General features: G+C 45.3%; 1 protein-coding gene across 4 annotated transcripts in view; it reads right to left on the bottom strand.

The window, feature by feature from the left end:
* The window catches only part of HDAC10 (histone deacetylase 10), a 150,369-nt gene that overhangs the window by 71,508 nt on the left and 58,489 nt on the right, over positions 1-20,372 (bottom strand). For all 4 annotated transcript variants that reach the window (XM_073573436.1, XM_073573438.1, XM_073573439.1 and 1 more), the window contains exons 9-14: positions 4,856-4,921; positions 4,621-4,680; positions 4,440-4,529; positions 2,750-2,856; positions 2,244-2,311; positions 231-465 (exon numbers count right to left, since the gene is read on the bottom strand). In XM_073573436.1, coding sequence (XP_073429537.1) covers positions 231-465; positions 2,244-2,311; positions 2,750-2,856; positions 4,440-4,529; positions 4,621-4,680; positions 4,856-4,921 — 626 coding nt within the window. The remainder of the gene's footprint in view (positions 1-230; positions 466-2,243; positions 2,312-2,749; positions 2,857-4,439; positions 4,530-4,620; positions 4,681-4,855; positions 4,922-20,372) is intronic.

The raw sequence follows: 20,372 nt of genomic DNA, 5'->3' as shown, positions 1-20,372 counted from the left end.
GTCTACATTTAGAAGTGAGTACTTTAGAAATTGTACTTAAAATTATTACAAATTGCTTGTCTTTTTATTAGAATAATGCTAAAATACTGACTTACATTCAGTTAATTTAGGATTGGGGGGCAGAGGTGAACGGTGCATCTTTCTGCAGCTTTTATTTTAATATAGAAATGTATGGAATTGTTATTTGGCCACTGTATTTTCAGGAATACAGGGTACAATCAGACAATTACCTTGTTACATTAGTTGCTTGCTCTGTAGTTACGGCACCTTCTTCTACTTGCATGTCTTCCAGAAAGTGAAATATGTTTCCTACAGGAGCTACCACAAGGGTTGTAATTGGAGGTGTCGGGTGCAGGATCCTTTTCATGTGATTTTCCAGCAACTCATCCATAGCAGATGCACCTGTCTGCAAAGGTTCAGGTGGGAGCATGCCCTCAGTGCTCATCTCTTCTACTAACCTGGTTTCTTTCAGCAAGAGAAAAATAGTTTTTTCACCAACTTAATAAACACAAATATTATCATATATTTGTAAAAACAATAAACTTAAAGGGGTATTCCCATCACCAAGCTCCTACCACAATATGTAGTAGGTGTAATAATAATATTATTAGCAAATACCCCCAATTAGAAATGTAGTATAGTTCTTGTTTTTCGCTGTGTCTCTTTCCTCATGTGCAGGCATTGCAGGACCTTAGGTATCCATGGTTACAACCATTGATGTAGTGACAGCTACCTGCTAGTGGTTGTAACCAGGGATACCTAAGGCCCTGCAATGCCTGCACATGAGGAAAGAGACACAGCGAATTAGGAAAACTATACTACGTTTTTAATCGGAGGTATTTGATTACATTATTTCACCTAATACATATTGGGATAGGAGCTTGAAGATGGGAATACCCCTTTAACTGTTCAATATCATTACACTTAGGGGAAAAAAGTGAGCAACTAAAACTGAAGATAGCATAAAAGTTCATATATAAAGAGGTAAGAATGAATGTGTATGGAAATGAGTGTATGGAAAAAAAATGCTTTACTGTGGAATCAATCTTAACCTCTTAGTGACGGAGCTAATTTGCAGCTTAATGACCGGGCCAATTTTTACAATTCTGACCACTGTCACTTTATGAGGTTATAACTCTGGAACGCTTTATCGGATCCCGCTGATTCTGAGATTGCTTTTTCGTGACATATTTTACTTCATGTTCATGTTTCTTCGATATGACTTATGTTTATTTATAAAAAAAAACAAAAAACGGAAATATGGCGAAAATTTTTTAAATTTTGCAATTTTAAAACTTTTAGTTTTTATGCCTTAAATCACAGAGATATGACACAAAAAATGCTTAATAAATAACATTTCCCACATGTCTACTTTACATTAGCACAATTTTGCAACCAAAATTTTTTCTTTGTTAGGAAGTTATGAGGGTTAAAAGTTGACCAGCGATTTCTCATTTTTACAACAAAATTTACAAAACCATTTTTTTTAGGGACCACCTCACATTTGAAGTCACTTTCAGAGGTCAATATGACAGAAAATACCCAAAAGTGACACCATTCTTAATTAACGGCGCTGTGGTTTAAGTACCCTTAACTACTGCCGTTAAAACGATTGCCCTAAAGTTTCAAGTTCTGGAGGGCACCCCTGATTGATGGGCATGGTGCTCCTGAAGACTAACAGATTGGACCATCGGCATGTTTGCACTAATGGTCTGCACTGTTTTCCGATGCTGCTGCAGTAATAGAGGAGCATAAAGACACTAAAGCTTGCCAGATCTTACACTCCAGTGATCTGGATCAGCTTTAGAATGGTGCTTATAAACGCTATAAATAAAAACTTTTAAGCACTGTCCATACTCTGCCAAGCTGCTGGACGGCAGCGGTGGCTGGTAATCTAGACAACAAGTATTTAACCATAACATTAAAAATCCCTAAATTCTTGAGAATGTATAGGTTTTCTAATAACATTAAAATTGCAAAGTTGTATTTGCAAGCACTTTACAAGCAACCATTTGAACTATTAGTGATGAGAACATAAGCCCTTTATTTTTTTTGTTCTATTTGGTCTCAAATTAGACTTACACCTCTTCATCAGGTAAAATAAGAGAGCAGATACAGTAGTAACCACCATCCCTGGTAGTTAACAAAATGAGCAGTCTAAGTAAATGTAGGTTTTTTGAGGGACATTTTTATAGAATATGTGTGAATAGAATAGAAGTATAACAAAACCAAACCATAATTACCATCATGCAATAAACACTTCCAGTATGGGGAATGTGCATGCCTTGCATTCTGAATGGATTCTAATGCACTAGAAAAATAAGACACATTAATGTTCCCTTGTATGTGTGAAAAATAAATAGCAAGATATGTACTACAATTACACCACAACAAACCTACAAAAAAGGGAGTCCAGCTGCAGAAACGGAAGCTGTAGCAGGATATACATTTCCCCTAAAGTGGTAGTAACGCTGCGTGTCAGCCATGTAAAGGGGTATTCTCAAGTTTGTACACTGTGTCCTATATATACACTGGAGGATACCCCTATAATGTAATACATATAATAAATAAGGGGTATAACAGGGATTGTAGACAGGTGCTGTTGTGAAATGACAACTCGTTTATTAAATTGGTCATTTACACACAAGCTGTGTGTACCTACTGTAAGAAGAGTACAGAAGGGAAAAAACCTGCATTTAGAGAGAACAGACAGAAAACACCATGCATAAGAAACAATGACAAATTATACCTGTAACACAGAGTCATTTCTCCAGACAACCTGGGTACGGGATCTCCGAGTAACGTTCTTACAGTCATGGAGACAGATTCTGACAGACAGCGTAGGTGGTAGCCACCCTGTTAGGAGAATGATTGTAACTGCATGCTCTACTAACATCAGATAAAGTCTGAAGCTATGTCACATCAGTAACTATTCCTTACATCGCACAATAACCAGTGAGATATGAATTGGGGTCTATCAAGCAGAGTAGTGATTTCAGGTCCTTTTTTGAGGCACCTGTATGAATGTATCGGGATGTGAAGCCATTACATGGGCACATTAGGTTAGCCGTTAGGGTTTTAAAAGGTGCGTCAGAGTCAATCGACGAGAAGCGGGAGAACCTATTGCACATATAGGGTGCCAAACTCCATGGCAATGCAGGGTTAGGATTAGGGATGCAATAGGGCATTTGTATATTGATAGATACACTCCCTGTTGATAGCAATACCTGTTCCAGATTTTGATATAATACGCTATCAAACCTGATGGGTTACACAAATTCCGATACCTCAATACAAATTGGATAGTTTTCCTCTTTTGAATTTTGGAGACAATTTTGTTCTTTTTCTTTTGTGATTGTATTTATCACGGATGTGGTTTAATACTTAATAATAAAAGTTACATTTTTAATGGTATACAGTTCTGTGAGCCCCTTGTAAAATGTATATGTATAACCTGGATAATATATTCAGTGATTTGAGATATGAACCTACACATCCACCTGACAATAATACAAGTGCCTAAATAACCACTACGTGTGTAAAATGTGCAGACAGTAGCTTAAATCAGTAGAATAAGGTAGAATATACTTCGAAAGATAAATGATAAGAAAATACTACCACATAAGGACAGGATCGGCTACCATTACAGCACGAGTGGCACAAATGGGTTTAATAAAACCTTATTTGTAAAGTTGGCTCGTGATGGAAAAAAAAAAAACATAATTCAGTTTGCCCCAACTGGTTCTCTTCTCATAACACAGAACTTTATGTCACGGAGCAAAGCTCAATCTATAGTCTACAGCTTGTAAAAGAGTAGCTAACAAAAGGAGCTGCTCATGGGAATATGTTAGTACATTTGGAGTCAGAGATAGCTCAAAAGCAATGATCAAGAAATTAAAAAAAATAAATAAGCTGCTTGTCAGTAAAAATGTCATAATAAATGAGGCTAATCAGAGAATTTTACTAAATAACGTTACCAAAAACGCTGCCAAGTGTCCCTAATGGTCCCCTAAAGGACCTGACTTTCTAGAAAGTGTGTCCAAACTTCAAGGTTGTTGAGTCCAGCATGCAGAGCAGGACCCACATCCCTCCCCGGCCCCCTGGCAGTGACAGAACAAGGTCTTGCGTGTTATAGTGAGGCCTCACTCTAAAGAGGTTACCGCTCAGTGACTGCTTAGGAAAGGATGTAGCAGCATCGGATTAGCTTAGATTGTGCAATAACACGCAAGAGCTTGAGCTTTCACCATGAGGAGACCCGGGGAAGGTTGTGGTATCCTGCTCCAAATGCCGGGATACAAAAATCTTTTTGCTAGAAAGTTAGGTCCTTAACAGGGGGCATTAAGGACACTTGCCAGCATTTTTGGTAATAGGTGTTATTTAGTAAAATCATCAGACCGTGGCAGCAAGAAGATTCTCCTATAAACAACACAAGAATTTACCTCAAGAATCATGCATATTTTGCCACCAGCAAGATGCATTAACATGTGTGTGAGATGGGCGTAACACTCTGGAGTAGCGCTCATAAGTCCCTGCAAACATACAACAGTATTAAAATATTACTCTACACAAAGGATGCTCGGTAAAAACAAGCAGAAAAAATATGAGAATATTATGTAGTACCTCAGGGTCTCCAATTCCCGAGTCATAGCCGGCGGAGACCAAAACTAATTCAGGATTAAACTGAAAACAGAAGAAATCTGATTATGGTATTTTTTCGTTGAAGTACGGTAGAAATACATAGACATGACATTATTGTGCCACCATCTGACCAACTGCAGCTCAAGAATCAATAATTGGCTATAAAACCTGCTCTATCATTGAACTTTATTTTCTTATAGCAACACAAAATAGTTACCTCAAATGCCAATGGCAGAAGTACATGGAAGAACGCTGCCATATAATCTGCATTACCCATGCCGATCTAAAAGAAAAATAAAGAAAGACAAAAGAAATGCATGTGATTAAATGCCCTATATTTTATGCTAATTAAGAATTTACTTATTTGACATTGACTGAATCATTTACTATGGCAAATTGTGTTTTTTTCTTTACAACTAATTTACACTTAAGATGGATATCAATTAGCCACTAAGGGCAATTATTACACACTTGGCCAAAAGTGCAAAAAAAAATCAAACTGGTCAAGGGAATGAGGTGGTACCCAAAGCTTGGTTGACTACCACCGCTCACTTCTGCATCTAGAGATGAGCAACGCTGATGACGTCATATCTGCTAGCACAATACCGACCAATTTTACACATGTCCTGTCAGGTATGTGCAGCTGTGACATCATCAGGGCTGATCACCTTCTGATGTGAAAGTTAAGGGGGTTTTACACATAGCGATATCGCTAGCAATATCGCTAAAGCATCACCGATTTGGTGACGCAGCAACGATATCGCTATGTGTGATACTTACCTCCGACCGGCTCCCCCGCTGTCTGTCGTTGATCGCGCAGCTCCATTTCTCGTCGGGCGTTTCCTGCTGGGCTTCCTGCTGGCGCTGACGAGCGACGCGTGGACGCGGACGGGAGGACGTCAGGATCGCCGCGTCTGAAAGGTAAGTAACGACCGCTGTATCGCTGCTGAATCGCTGTGAGATCTGCCTGTGTGGCAGCTCACTAGCGACCATTTAGCGATGCACCAGCGATCCTGACCAGGTCGTATCGTTGTCGGGATCGCTGGTGCATCACTAAATGTAAAGGGGCCTTTAGTGGCAACATACAACACTAAATCACCAATCATGTGGATAGTAGATAAATGTCAATTGAGGTGAAATCCCCTTTAGGCTGTGTGCCCACAATGCGATTTTTAAGCGTTTTTTCCGCGATTTTCAGCGCGAAAACGTTTAAAAATCGTGTACAGAACGCCCCCCATGCATTCCTATGGCATTCCGCACATGCTGTGCTAATGCTGCGCTTTTTTCCGCGGCGGAATTGCGTCGCGGAAAAAAATCGCAGCATGCTCATTCTTTTGTGCGGAATCGCAAAGAATTGCCCCGATTCCGCACCCATAGAAATGCATGAGAATCGCTTACTTCCCGCATGTGGCTATGCCCACCATGCGCGAAGTTAAGCGTCTCATGTGCGGTTGGTACCCACGGTGTGGAGGAGAGGAGACTGTCCTCCAGGCCCTGGGTACCATACCCCTGTAAAAAAGAATAAAAAATCGGGGTATATTTACCTTCCGACGTCCCCAGCTGCATTCCCGGCCTCAGCGTTCCCAGTAATGCCTTGCAGGAAGGTCCTGTGATGACGTAGTCTCGCGTGACTCTAGCGGTCTCGTGAGATCGCTATAGCAACGCGAGACCAACGTCATCACTGGTCTCGCAAGGCATCGCTGGGAACGGGAGCGCCGCTGAGACTGCACGGGACTTCGGTAGGTAAATATACCCCAATTTTTTATTTTTTTATCATTTTTAACATCCTATCTTTTACTATTGAGGCCGCATAGGTGGCCTCAATAGTAAAAATCCGGTCACACTTGTCAAACACTATGTTTGACGAGTGTGACCAACCTGTCAATCACTTTCCAAGCGATGCTTCAAATCGCTTGGAAAGTGCTTGAATATCGCACGCGAAAATCGCGGCAAAATTGCGAACATAATCGCGGTGAAATCGCACGGAAAAAAACGCGCGATTTCTGGGAAGGAGTCAGGTTTTTAGTGTCCGGAAAAAAACGCTACGTGGGCACATAGCCTTAAAGAGGATTTCTTACCAGTTTGAGCATGAATGGCCACATCATGGAATAGTGGCTGCAGAACTAAGTAAAACATCTTTATTATTGTTTAGTTTCTACTCTCGATTGCACAGGTATTAGCTTGTAAAGTTTAGATTAATATACTCCAAATGGGTGTGTACTTCTTCCGATATATGAAGTTGACCAATCATAAGCAGGCAGCAACATAGAAGAGAAAAGAATAAACACATCTACAATAGCTTAGATTTCAACTGTGTGAGACATGCAATGACAGACAGCCTACTCTTTTCACTGCTGATCTCACTGCAGAGCCATGAATGATTATTAAGTGCTGGGAGTTAAGCAAAGATAACTAACATTATATAGTCATTACAAACAGTGATCTATTTCAAGTGTTTATTTCTGTTAATGTTGAGGATTATGGCTTAAAGCCAATGAAAATCCAAAAGTCATTATCTCAGTAAATTAGAATACTTAATAACACCAGCTTCAAAAAAATTATTTTAAAATCCTAAATGTTGGCCTACTGAAATGTATGATCAGTAAATGCACTCAGTACTTGGTTGGGGCTCCTTTTGCATCAATTACTGCATCAATGTGGCATGGCATGGAGGCGATCAGCCTGTGGCACTGCTGAGGTGTTATGGAAGCCCAGGTTGCTTTGATAGCAGCCTTCAGATTGTCTGCACTGTTGGGTCTGGTGTCTCTCATCTTCCTCTTGACAATATCCTATAGATTCTCTATGGGGTTAAGGTCAGGTGACTTTGCTGGCCAATCAAGCACAGTGATACTGTTGTTTTTAAACCAGGTATTGGTTTTGTTTGTCAGTGTGGACAGATGCCAAGTCCTGTTGGACAATGAAATTTCCATCTGCAAAAAGCTTATTGGCAGAGGGAAGCATGAAGTTCTCTAACATTTCCTGGTAGACAGCTGCGCTGACTTTGGTCATGATAAAACACATTGGACCTACACCAGCAGATGACATGGCTCCCCAAACCATCACGGATTGTGGAAACTTCACACTAGACCTCAAGCAGCTTGGATTGTGTGCCCCTCCACTCTTCCTGCAGACTCTGGGACCTTGATTTCCATGCAGTCATGTGACTAAAATTAGGTACAGTGTGATTGGCCAGTCAAGGTTTTTAAGGAGCATGTTGAGGCCATGATGCCACTCCCCCTGACGAAGGCACGCCACCGAAATGTGCGTAGGGGAAGTGGCACCATCGCATGGTGAGGTAAGATATGTTTATTACATTTATTACATCAATGTAGGATACTATGGTCTTCACATCTATGCTCCAGCGTTCTATCTAATATGTATTGCAGGCACTTTAGCTGTAATTTTGATGGTTATGGAGATATAGTCAATACAGTATATGATTTTTTTCTAGTCTCCAGATGCAAGTTTTATTTATGTTGGAACTTATTTGTGCATTTTCAATCTTTGACTATGTTGTGAATTAGTATTACATCTTGCTCTTGCCTGCCATCTGGTGGTGCCATTTACTTTCTTTGGCTCATCACCTTGCACTTTAATGGCACTTTTTTAACATTGTTTGTCTTTTATATTATTTCTAATAAAATATTGTAATTTTATTGTTCATCTTACGCCTCTTCTTATATGCTCTGTTTGTTGTAACGTAGAACAGCTTTTTATACAGTCCTATTTGGATGCTAAAAAACTTTTTTTCCCACTGGACCATATAATTTTTTTTGATTATTATTAGCATCATTGCTAGAGATTCAATCTCTGCTTTTCCATTTATGATTGTACAAAGTCATTTCGGGGAAGAAATCTCTGGTAACACTCAGATTAACTATAACATACAGTTAGGTCCATATATATTTGGACAGAGAACATTTTTCTAATTTTGGTTCTAGACATTACCACAATGAATTTTAAACAAAACAATTCAGATGCTGTTGAAGTTCACACTTTCAGCTTTCATTTGAGGGTATCCACATTAAAATTGGATGAAGGGTTTAGGAGTTTCAGTTCCTTAACATGTGCCACCCTGTTTTTAAAGGGACAAAAAGTAATTGGACAGATTAAATAATTGTAAATAAAATGTTCATTGGTTGAAAACCCTTTGTTGGCAATGACTGCCTGAAGTCTTGAACTCATGGACATCACCAGACGCTGTGTTTCCTCCTTTTTGATGCTCTGCCAGGCCTTCACTCCGGTGGTTTTCAGTTGCGGTTTGTTTGTGGGCCTTTCTGTCTGAAGTTTAGTCTTTAACCCCTTCACCCCCAAGGGTGGTTTGCACGTTCATGACCGGGCCAATTTTTACAATTCTGACCACTGCACCTTTATGAGGTCATAACTCTGGAACGCTTCCATGGATCCCGGTGATTCTGACATTGTTTTCTCGTGACATATTGTACTTCATGTTAGTGGTAAAATTTCATTCAAATAACTTGCATTTGTGAGAAAAACGGAAATTTGGGGAAAATTTTACCACATTCAAGAAGTTTATTAACCCTTTAGGTGCGTCACAGGAATTTTTTTGAATATTTAAAAAAAAATGAACATCTAACTTTTTTTCACAAAAAAAAAATACTTCAGGTTCAATTTTTTTTATTTTACCGAGGGTAACAGGAGAAATTGGACTGCAAAAGTTATTGTGCAATTTGTCCTGAGTACGCTGATACCTGATATTTGGGGGGGAACGACTGTTTCGGCGTATGGCAGAGCTCAGAATGGAAGGAACGCCGTTTGATTTTTTCAATTCAAAATTGGCTGGAATTCAGATCGGACGCCATGTCACGTTTGGAGAGTCCCTGATGTACCTAAACAGTGGAAACCCCCTACAAGTGACCCCATTTTGGAAACTAGACCCCCCAAGGAACTTATCTAGATATGTGGTGAGAACTTTGAACCCACAAGGGCTTTACAGAAGTTTATAACGTACAGCGGTACAATTAAAAAATCATATTTTTTCCACAAAAATGATCTTTTCACCCTCAATTCTTATTTTTCCAAGGGTAACAGGACCCTAAAAGTTATTGTGCAATTTGTCCGGAGCACGCTGATACCCCACATGTGGGGGTAAACAATTATTTGGGCGCATGGGAGAGCTCGGAAGGGAAGCAGCGCCATTTGACGTTTTTGGCTGGAATTGAGATCGGACACCATGCCGCGATTGGAAAACCCCTGATGTACCTAAACAGTGGAAACTCCCCACAAATGACACCATTTTGTAAACTAGACCCCCCAAGGAACTTATCTAGATGTGTGGTGATAACTTTGAACCCCCCAGTGCTTCACAGAAGTTTATAACGCCCGGGCGTGAAAATAAAAAATTCGTATTTTTTCCACAAACATGATCTTTTAGTCACCATTTTTTTATTTTCCCAAGGGTACCAGGAGAAATTGGACCCCAAAAGTAGTTGTCCAATTTGTCCTGAGTATGCTGATACCCCATATGTGGGAGAAAACTACTGTATGGGCACACGTCGGCGCTCGGAAGGGAAGTAGTGACGTTTTGGAATGCAGACTTTGAGGGAATGTTCTGCGGGTGTCAGGTTGCCTTTGGAGAGCCCCTAATGTACCTAAACAGTGGAAACCCCCACAAATGACCCCATTTTGAAAACTAGACCCCCTAAGGAACTTATCTAGATGTGAGGTGAGCACTTTGAACCCCCAAGGGCTTCCCAGAAGTTTATAATGCCAGGGCATGAAAATAAAAAAATCGTATTTTTTCCACAAACATGATCGATTAGTCACCAATTTTTTTATTTTCCCAAGGGTAACAGGAGAAATTGAACCCCAAAAGTTGTTGTCCAATTTGTCCTGAGTACGCTGACGCCCCATATGTGGGAGAAAACCACTGTATGGACACACGTCGGGGCTCGGAAGGGAAGTATTGACGTTTTGGAATGCAGACTTTGAGGGAATGTTCTGCGGGTGTCATGTTGCCTTTGGAGAGCCCCTAATGTACCTAAACAGTGGAAATCCCCCACAAATGACCCCATTTTGGAAACGAGACCCCCTAAGGAACTTATCTAGATATGTGGTGAGCACTTTGAACCCCCAAGGGCTTCACAGAAGTTTATAATGCCCGAGTATGAAAATAAAAAAATAGTATTTTTTCCACAAACATGATCAATTAGTCCCCAATTTTTTCATTTTCCCAAGGGTAACAGGAGAAATTGAACCCCAAAAGTTGTTGTCCAATTTTTCCTGAGTACGCTGACACCCATATGTGGGAGAAAACTACTGTATGGGCACACGTCAGGGCTCGGAAGGGAAGTAGTGACGTTTTGGAATGCAGACTTTGATGGAATGGTCTGCGGGTGTCATGTTGCCTTTGGAGAGCCCCTAATGTACCTAAATAGTGGAAACCCCCACAAATGACCCCATTTTGGAAACGAGACCCCCTAAGGAACTTAATCTAGATGTGTGGTGAGCACTTTGAACCCCCAAGGGCTTCACAGAAGTGTATAATGCCCGGGCATGAAAATAAAAAAATCGTATTTTTTCCACAAACATGATAAATTAGTCCCCAATTTTTTTATTTTCCCAAGGGTAACAGGAGAAATTGAACACCAAAAGTTGTTGTCCAATTTGTCCTGAGTACGCTGATGCCCCATATGTGGGAGAAAACTACTGTATGGACACACGTCGGGGCTCGGAAGGGAAGTAGTGACGTTTGGAATGCAGACTTTGATGGAATTGTCTGCGGGTGTCATGTTGCCTTTGGAGAGCCCCTAATGTACCTAAACAGTGGAAACCCCCACAAATGACCCCATTTGGAAACGAGACCCCCTAAGGAACTTAATCTAAATGTGTGGTGAGCACTTTGAACCCCCAAGGGCTTCACAGAAGTTTATAATGCCCGGGCATGAAAATAAAAAAACAGGATTTTTGGGTTGCTTACCGTAAAATCTTTTTCTCGGAGCCTTCATTGGGGACACAGAGACCTTGGGTGTATGCTGCTGCCACTAGGAGGCTGACACTATGCACAAAAAAAGTTAGCTCCTCCTCCGCAGTGTACACCCCACCGACCGGCAGAGAATTCCTCAGTTAGTGAGAAAGCAGTAGGAGAAGTAACAGAATAGGTTGACAACATAAACAACTCAACTGTAACCATTCAACCAAAGTAAGAACAGGAGCTGTAAAACATGGGAGGGTGCTGTGTCCCCCAATGAAGGCTCCGAGAAACAGATTTTACGGTAAGCAACCCAAAAATCCTGTTTTCTTTTTCGCCTTATTGGGGGACACAGAGACCTTGGGACGTCCCAAAGCAGTCCCTGGGGTGGGAAACAAACTTCCATCAGGCCAGCGGACTCACCACCGCTGCCTGCAGAATCCGTCTACCTAGGCTGGCGTCCGCCGAAGCGTAGGTGTGGACTCTGTAGAATTTCACAAACGTGTGAACCGATGACCATGTTGCAGCTTTGCAAAGCTGCAGTGCGGAAGCTCTGTGGCGCACCGCCCAGGAGGCACCCACTGCTCGAGTAGAGTGGGCCCTGATACTCGGAGGGGCTCCGCGACGCTCAACACGGTAGGCTTCCAGGATAGCCGATCTGATCCAGCGAGCAACGGTGGCTTTTGACGCCGGGTGACCTTTCCGCGCTCCATCAGGGATAATGAAAAGAGACTCTGTCTTTCGCAGGGAAGTCGTCCTAGACAGATAGACTCTTACCGCCCTAACCAGGTCCAGCTTGTTCAAGGACCGCTCTCGGGGATGAGTTGGATTCGGACAAAGGGACGGTAGCACGATATCCTCGTTGAGGTGAAACGAGGACACCACCTTTGGAAGAAACGAGGGCGGAGGCCGCAGAACTACCTTATCCTGGTGGAGAACCAGAAAGGGAGAGCGGCACGAAAGAGCTGCCAATTCCGACACGCGCCGGACGGAGGTGATGGCCACCAGAAAGGCTACCTTCCAAGAAAGGAGAGAAAGGGAAATATCCCTGAGGGGTTCAAAGGGCGGACCTTGCAGAACCTCAAGAACCAGATTAAGATCCCATGGATCCACGGGCGCCCGGTACGGCGGGACCGTGTGAGCCACGCCCTGAAGAAAGGTCTTAACCTGAGGACGGGAAGCCAACGTTTTCTGAAACAGAATGGACAGCGCCGAAACTTGACCCTTCAGGGAACTGAGGGCAAGCCCCGCATCCAATCCTGCCTGAAGAAACGCTAGGACTGAAGGGAGCGAAAAGGACATGGGCGCGACGTCATTGTTCTCACACCAAGTGAAATAGGCCTACCAAGTACGTTAGTAAATCTTGGAAGATGATGGCTTTCTGGCTCGGATCATGGTCTGAATTACGTGGTCGGAAAATCCTGCTCGTTTCAGAACCTCGGTCTCAACAGCCACGCCGTTAAATTGAGCGGCCGAGAATTGGGGTGGCAAATCGGACCCTGAGACAGCAGATCTGTTCTGTCTGGAAGCTTCCAGGGGGCGTCCGCGAGAAGGTTGACAATGTCCGCGAACCAAGACCTTCTGGGCCAATTCGGGGCGATGAGAATGACCGGAAGTCCTTCTGCCTTGATCTTCTTCAACAGCTTGGGAAGAAGAGGCAGAGGAGGGAACAGGTAGGGAAGTTCGAACTGGGACCAAGGAACGGCCAGGGCGTCGGCGCCCACTGCCAGAGGGTCCCGAGACCTGGACACGAATTGTGGGACTTTCCTGTTGAGGCGAGACGCCATGAGGTCTACATCCGGGGTTCCCCACCGAAGGCAGAGCAGATGAAACACTTCCGGATGTAGGGACCATTCTCCCGCCGCGAGACCCTCGCGGCTGAGAAAATCGGCGGCCCAGTTGTCTACGCCGGGAATGTGAACCGCGGAAATTGTCGGAACGGAAATCTCCGCCCAACGAAGAATCTTGGACACCTCCGCCAGGGCTGAAACACTCCGTGTTCCCCCTTGGCGGTTGACATATGCCACCGCTGTGGCGTTGTCTGTCTGAATCCGTACCGGCAGTCCCTTGATGAGCCTTTCCCAGTGGACCAGAGCAAGATGGATCGCTCGAATCTCCAGAACGTTGATTGGTAGCGCTGATTCCCGATCCGACCATCGACCCTGAACAGTGTGGTTGCGGAACACAGCACCCCAACCGAGGAGACTGGCATCTGTGGTTACTATCTGCCAGTGAATGGGAAAGAAGGATCGACCCGATAGAATGAGAGGTGACGACAACCACCAGTTGAGAGACCGCTTGATCCGGTAAGAAAGATGGACAGGGCGATCCAGGGACCGAGGCGACCTGTTCCACTTCGACAGAATGGCCTGCTGGAGAGGCCTGGCGTGAAATTGGGCAAAGGGAACTGCCTCTATCGCCGCGACCATCCTTCCCAGGACCCTCATGGCTGTACGGAGGGATGGGAATCGCGAGGTCTGCAGCGATCGTACTTCCTGCTGCAGAGAGAGAATCTTTTCTTGTGGGAGAAAGACCCTTGACCGACGAGTGTCGAACAGAAGACCTAGAAAGACCAGGCGTTGGGTAGGAACCAGACAGGACTTTTTCCTGTTGACGATCCACCCGAAATTGGAAAGAGTGTCCAGGACGATTGACAAACTTTGGTGAGCCTGTTGGAATGAGGGAGCCTTGATCAGAATATCGTCTAGGTACGGGAAAAGAACGAGGCCTCTGACTCTCAACAAAGCCATCAACGCAGCCATGATCTTCGTGAAGACTCTGGGAGCGGTGGCAAGACCGAAGGGCAGTGCGACAAACTGGTAGTGGTGCTGTCGAATCGCAAAGCGCAGGAACTTTTGATGTCCGGAGAAAATTGGAACATGTAAATAGGCATCTTGGATGTCTATTGAGCACATGAACTCCTGCTCCTCCATGGAGGCGATGACCGAGCGAAGCGACTCCATGCGGAAGTGGCGAAGGCGGACCCTCTTGTTGAGCAGCTTGAGATCCAAGATGGGTCGAACTGCGCCGTCGTTTTTCGGCACTACAAACAGGTTCGAGTAGAACCCCGTGAAGCGCTCCGATTCGGGAACGGGCACAATCACCCCGGAACTGAGAAGAGCAGCGATAGCTGTAGAGAACCCCGGGATCAAGGCTGGATCCTTTGGAGGCCGGGATTCGAAGAAACGATCCCGTGGGAGAGAGACGAACTCTATCTTGTATCCTGAGGATACGACCTCCCTGACCCAGGCGTCCTCCACGGCGGCCAGCCAAACGTCCCTGAAGGAAAGAAGTCGACCTCCCAATTGGAAAGGCCCCTCGCGTGCCCGATGATAGTCATGCTGAAGTAGACCGTCCAGATCTAGATCTGAACGGTCTGCCCTGGGAGGAGTGGGGTCGCCAGGAAGGAGTGGGTCTGAAGGAAACTTTCTTTCTCTCCTGGCGAGCCTGCGGTCTCTGTTGGCTGGAGGAGTTGTCCGCCGTATTGAAACGGCGGAAAGTCCGAAAGGGTCGAAACTGACGCCTTAGTGGGGGTCTGCGAGGCTTAGACTGAGGGAGGAGTGAACTCGTGCCTCCGGTGGCGTCCTTAATAATCTGGTCCAATTGGGACCCAAAGAGGCGCACCCCCTGAAAGGGCAGGTTAGTGAGGGACTTTTTTGAAGACAAGTCCGCTTGCCATGCCTTTAGCCAAATTGTACGTCGAATTGCAATAACGTTGCTTGACGCCTGAACTGCACAGGATGCAGCATCCAAGGAAGCGGAGAGAAGATAGTCCCCAGCATGGGAGATCTGATTGGCGAGATTGGCCAAATACTCCGGTTGCGCCTTATCTAAGATGCCCTGCCGAAGGTCGTCTGCCCACGTGGTTATGGTCTTTGCTGTCCAGGATGAAGCAAAGATTGGACACACCGCCGCTGAAGCCGCTTCAAAGGCAGACTTCGCCAGGGATTCTACAATCCTGTCATTAGAATCCTTTAGGGACGCCACGCCTGAAAGCGGGAGAACCGTGTTATTGGATAGCCTGGACACGGGCGGATCGACCGAGGGAGAGGCCGACCAGTTGTCCGTGAGCTCTTTAGCAAATGGGTAGAGTATGCCGAGACGTTTTCCTGTTTGAAAGCGTCTGGTCGGATCCTCTCTTTCCTTGGTAAAAATTTTCCCAAACTGGGAATGGAAAGGAAAAACCCTGGAGGGAGTTTCTGCCCGTCTGAACGAAACCTCCTGATCTGAGGATTTCGCAGGGGAGTCAGCAATATCGAAGGTATGATGGATCGCAGCAATGAGGTCCTGCACTGTGACCTTCATGCTTGCATCCTGGTCTGAATCCAGCTCTAAAATCCCCTCAGATGACCTGTCCGAAAGCGCTTCCCCTGACTCGGGAGAGGAGGCCCGAGAGGGAGGCTGGTGAGAAGGGCTATGCGGTGAGATGGGACTAGGAGAGGATTCCGGCTGGGAATCTTGCCTGGGTCTTTTGCGACTACCGCTGGCTGATTCAGATGGAACAATTTGGGACCTGCTTGGCCCTGCTGAAGAGTCCAGGGGCAACTTATCAAGAACGGCCACCAGGGACTGAGACACCCTGGTGAGGTCTGCCACTGATTGAGATAGCGAGGAGGCCCAGCCAGGCATGGGGGGCTCACTCTCACCTGGGGCCGAAGATGGCTCCTGGACGACGTCAGGCTGAATTGGATTGCTACAATCCAGGCAGAGGGGAGTGGACTGGCCTGAGGGAAGTTTGCGATTGCACGAAGAACATGCAAAGTACTTGATTAAAGTGCAGGGGGGGGCGGTAGAGCGGGTACGATCAGACTTAGACATAGTGAAAAGCTGAGGTAATGCCGGAAGGTTGGGGGACAGAGGGCGGAGAAGGGTCAGTCTGCAGTGCAGAGCTACTCACGGTCCGGTGTCCCCAGAAGCGATGCTCTGCGACCTGTCAGTGGATGCAGGTCAGAGCGAAATCCGGCCGACAGCCCTCCTGACAAAAAACCAGCTGGAGAAGATGATGTCCAGTGAGGAGTTGGTGCCCGGCTAACAGGCTGGGAAAATGGCGCCGTCCTGAGAAAAAGCGCGCCTTAGGAGAGGAGGAAGGGCGGAGCACCACGCAGGGTTAATGATTCACCGCCCTCTAGCCAATGACAGGCTGGGCAGGTGAAGGACAGGCGGTGGGAGGGCCTGGGAAGAGCGGGAGAGAAGCCCGCTTAGAAGAAAGGGGCGGGGGGCGTGGCCGCGACGCAGCGGTAGGCCCGAACTGAAGCCGGGGCCTAAATTAGTTGCGGCGGCCGCCTGTCAGCAGGGGGTCGGCGCGGAGGTCCGAAAAAGAGGGACGCCGCAGACGCAAGTCGCTCCCAATAGGGAAAAAAACCCTGTGCTCCCTGTCCCCAGAAAGGGGGGGCATGCCCGGCAACATTGAGCTGCCTATAGCCTTGTGGCGACTGCGAGCGACCGCAGCGCCTACAACCGGGGTCCCCTGTGCCATTGAAGAGGTGACCGTCGGGAATGGGCAGCCAGGAAAATAAATATGAAGCCGGGGCCTAATACTCACCCATCCACGATCCATTACCTGTCTGAAGAAGTCTTTGCGTCTCATCCAACCGACAGGCTCTGGTAGGTGAGTGGGAGGGAGACTGGCGACAAGGACCCCTGGAGTCGCTGGCACGTCTTGGTGTCGGCGTCCGTCTGGCTGGTCCTGCCGCGGAGAACTGCAAGGATACGGGGTGGCAGTACACGCCGTACTTGCAGACTCCATGTGGGAGTACAGATGTGACTTTTCACTCTGTATCCCTCCGTAGAACCTGAAAAGGAACGACGCATGACGAGGTAGATATGGGTCTAATAAAAGACCCGTGTCCACCTCCTACTGACACTAAGCTAAACTGAGGAATTCTCTGCCGGTCGGTGGGGTGTACACTGCGGAGGAGGAGCTAACTTTTTTTGTGCATAGTGTCAGCCTCCTAGTGGCAGCAGCATACACCCAAGGTCTCTGTGTCCCCCAATAAGGCGAACGAGAAAAATCGTATTTTTTCCACAAACATGATCAATTAGTCCCCAATTTTTTTATTTTCCCAAGGGTAACAGGAGAAATTGAACCCCAAAAGTTGTTGTCCAATTTGTCCTGAGTACGCTGATGCCCCATATGTGGGAGAAAACCACTGTATGGACACACGTCGGGGCTCGGAAGGGAAGTAGTGACGTTTTGGAATGCAGACTTTGAGGGAATGTTCTGCGGGTGTCATGTTGCCTTTGGAGAGCCCCTAATGTACCTAAACAGTGGAAACCCCCCACAGTGGAAATGACCCCATTTTGGAAACGAGACCCCTAAGGAACTTATCTAGATGTGTGTTGAGCACTTTGAACCCCTAAGTGCTTCACAAAAGTTTATAACGCTCGGACGTGAAAATAAAAAAATCATTTTTTTCCACAAAAATGATATTTTTGCCCCCAATTTTTTATTTTCCTAAGGGTAACAGGAAAAATTGGACCCCAAAAATTGTTTTGCAATTTGACCTGAGTAGGCTGATACCCTACATGTGGGGGTAAAACACTGTTTGGGCGCATGGCAGAGCTTGGAAGGGAAGGAGCACCATTTGACTTTTTCAACTCAGAATTGGCTGGAATTGAGATCAGACGCCATGTTGCATTTGGAGAGCCCCTGATGTGCCCAAACAGTGGAAACCCCCAATTCTAACTCCAACCCGAACCCCAACACACCCCCTAACCCTAATCTCAGCCCTAACCCTAACCCTTGCCCTAACCCTACCCTAACCCTAACGGAAAAATGGAAATAAATACATTTTTTTTATTTTATTATTTTTCCCTAACTAAGGGGGTGATAACGGGGGGTTTGATTTACTATTTATGGCGGTTTTTATATTTGGCAGCTGTCGCACGCTAAGACGCTTTTTATTGTAAAAATAGTTTTTGCATCATCACATATTGAGAGCTATAATTTTTCCGTATTTTGACCCACCGAGTCATGTGAGGTCTTATTTTTTGCGGGACGAGTTGACGTTTTTATTGATACCATTTTCGGGCACGTAACATTTTTTGATCGCTTTTTATTCCGATTTTTGGGACGCAGAATGAACAAAAACCAGCGTTTCATGAATTTCTTTTGGGGGGGTGCATTTACACCGTTCCGCGTGCGATAAAACAGATAAAGCGGTTTTATTCTTCGGGTCAGTACGGTTACAGCGATACCTCATTTAGGTCTTTTTTTATGTTTTGTCGGTTTTATGCAATGAAAACTTTTTTATATAAAAAATAATTATTTTTGCATTGCTTTATTCTGCGAGCTATAACTTTTTTATTTTTTCGCTGTGTGGCGGCTCGTTTTTTGCGGGACAAGATGACGTTTTCAGCGGTACCATGGATATTTATATGCTTCTTTTTGATCGCGCGTTATTACACTTTTTGTTCTGCGGCATGATAATAAATCGTTATTTTTTGCTTCGTTTTTATTTTTATTTTTTAAGGGGTTCGCTAAAGGGGTTAACTAATGGGACAGTTTTATAGGGCGGGTCGTTACGGACGCTGCGATACCTAATATGTGTACTTTTATTGTTTTTTTTGTTTTTTTTTCCAAAAAATGGATTTATTTGGGGGAAATTTTTTTTTTTTTTTCTAATTTATTTGGCGATTTTTTTTAATTTATTTTAACACTTTTTTTTATTTTTTTTTTAACTTTATTAAATAGTCCCAGGTGGGACATCACTGTCCTGTGACAGATCAGCGATCTGTCACAGGCAGTGCAGAAGGCTTCCTCATGCCTGCGCTTTGCAGGCACTGAGGAAGCCAGCTTCCTGCAGGCCCCGAAGGCCCCCGTCGCCATCTTGGATTCGGGGGCCTGCAGGAAAGGAGCCCCCCGCAGCAGCGCTGCACATTGCGCTGCCGTGGGGGGCTCAGGGAAGCACAGAGGGAGCCCCCTCCCTGCCGATGCTTCCCTTTAACCCCCGGTACACCGCGATCGTTTGATCACGGTGTGCAAGGGGTTAACGTGTCGGGGGCGCCGCTGATCACGGTAGACGTACTATCCCGTCCATGGGCATAGGGGCCCGGGACCCATGGACGGGATAGTACGTCGGATGTCAGGAAGGGGTTAACAAGTGAAATGCATGCTCAATTGAGTTGAGATCAGGTGACTGACTTGGCCATTCAAGAATATTTCACTTCTTTGCGTTAATAAACTCCTGGGTTGCTTTGGCTTTATGTTTTGGGTCATTGTCCATCTGTAGTATGAAACGACGACCAATCAGTTTGGCTGCATTTGGCTGGATCTGAGCACACAGTATGGCTCTGAATACCTCAGAATTCATTCGGCTGCTTCTGTCCTGTGTCACATCATCAATAAACACTAGTGACCCAGTGCCACTGGCAGCCATGCATGCCCAAGCCATCACACTGCCTCCGCCGTGTTTTACAGATGATGTGGTATGCTTTGGATCATGAGCTGTACCACGCCTTCACCATACTTTTCTCTTTCCATAATTCTGGTAGAGATTGATCTTGGTTTCATCTGTCCAAAGAATGTTCTTCCAGAACTGTGCTGGCTTTTTTAGATGTTTTTTTTAGCAAAGTCCAGTCTAGCCTTTTGATTCTTGATGCTTATGAGTGGCTTGCACCGTGCAGTGAACCCTCTGTATTTACTTTCATGCAGTCTTCTCTTTATGGTAGATTTGGATATTGATACGCCTACCTCCTGGAGAGTGTTGTTCACTTGGTTGGCTGTTGTGAAGGGGTTTCTCTTCACCATGGAGATTATTCTGCGATCATCCACCACTGTTGTCTTCTGTGGGCGCCCAGGTCT

The sequence above is a fragment of the Dendrobates tinctorius genome, unplaced genomic scaffold, assembly GCF_039654945.1.
Source record: "Dendrobates tinctorius isolate UK_male_01 unplaced genomic scaffold, ASM3965494v1 ptg000035l, whole genome shotgun sequence".
NCBI lineage: Eukaryota > Metazoa > Chordata > Amphibia > Anura > Dendrobatidae > Dendrobates > Dendrobates tinctorius.
The sequence above is the reverse complement of the archived record's forward strand: the minus strand, read 5'-3'. Positions and strand labels throughout refer to the sequence as shown.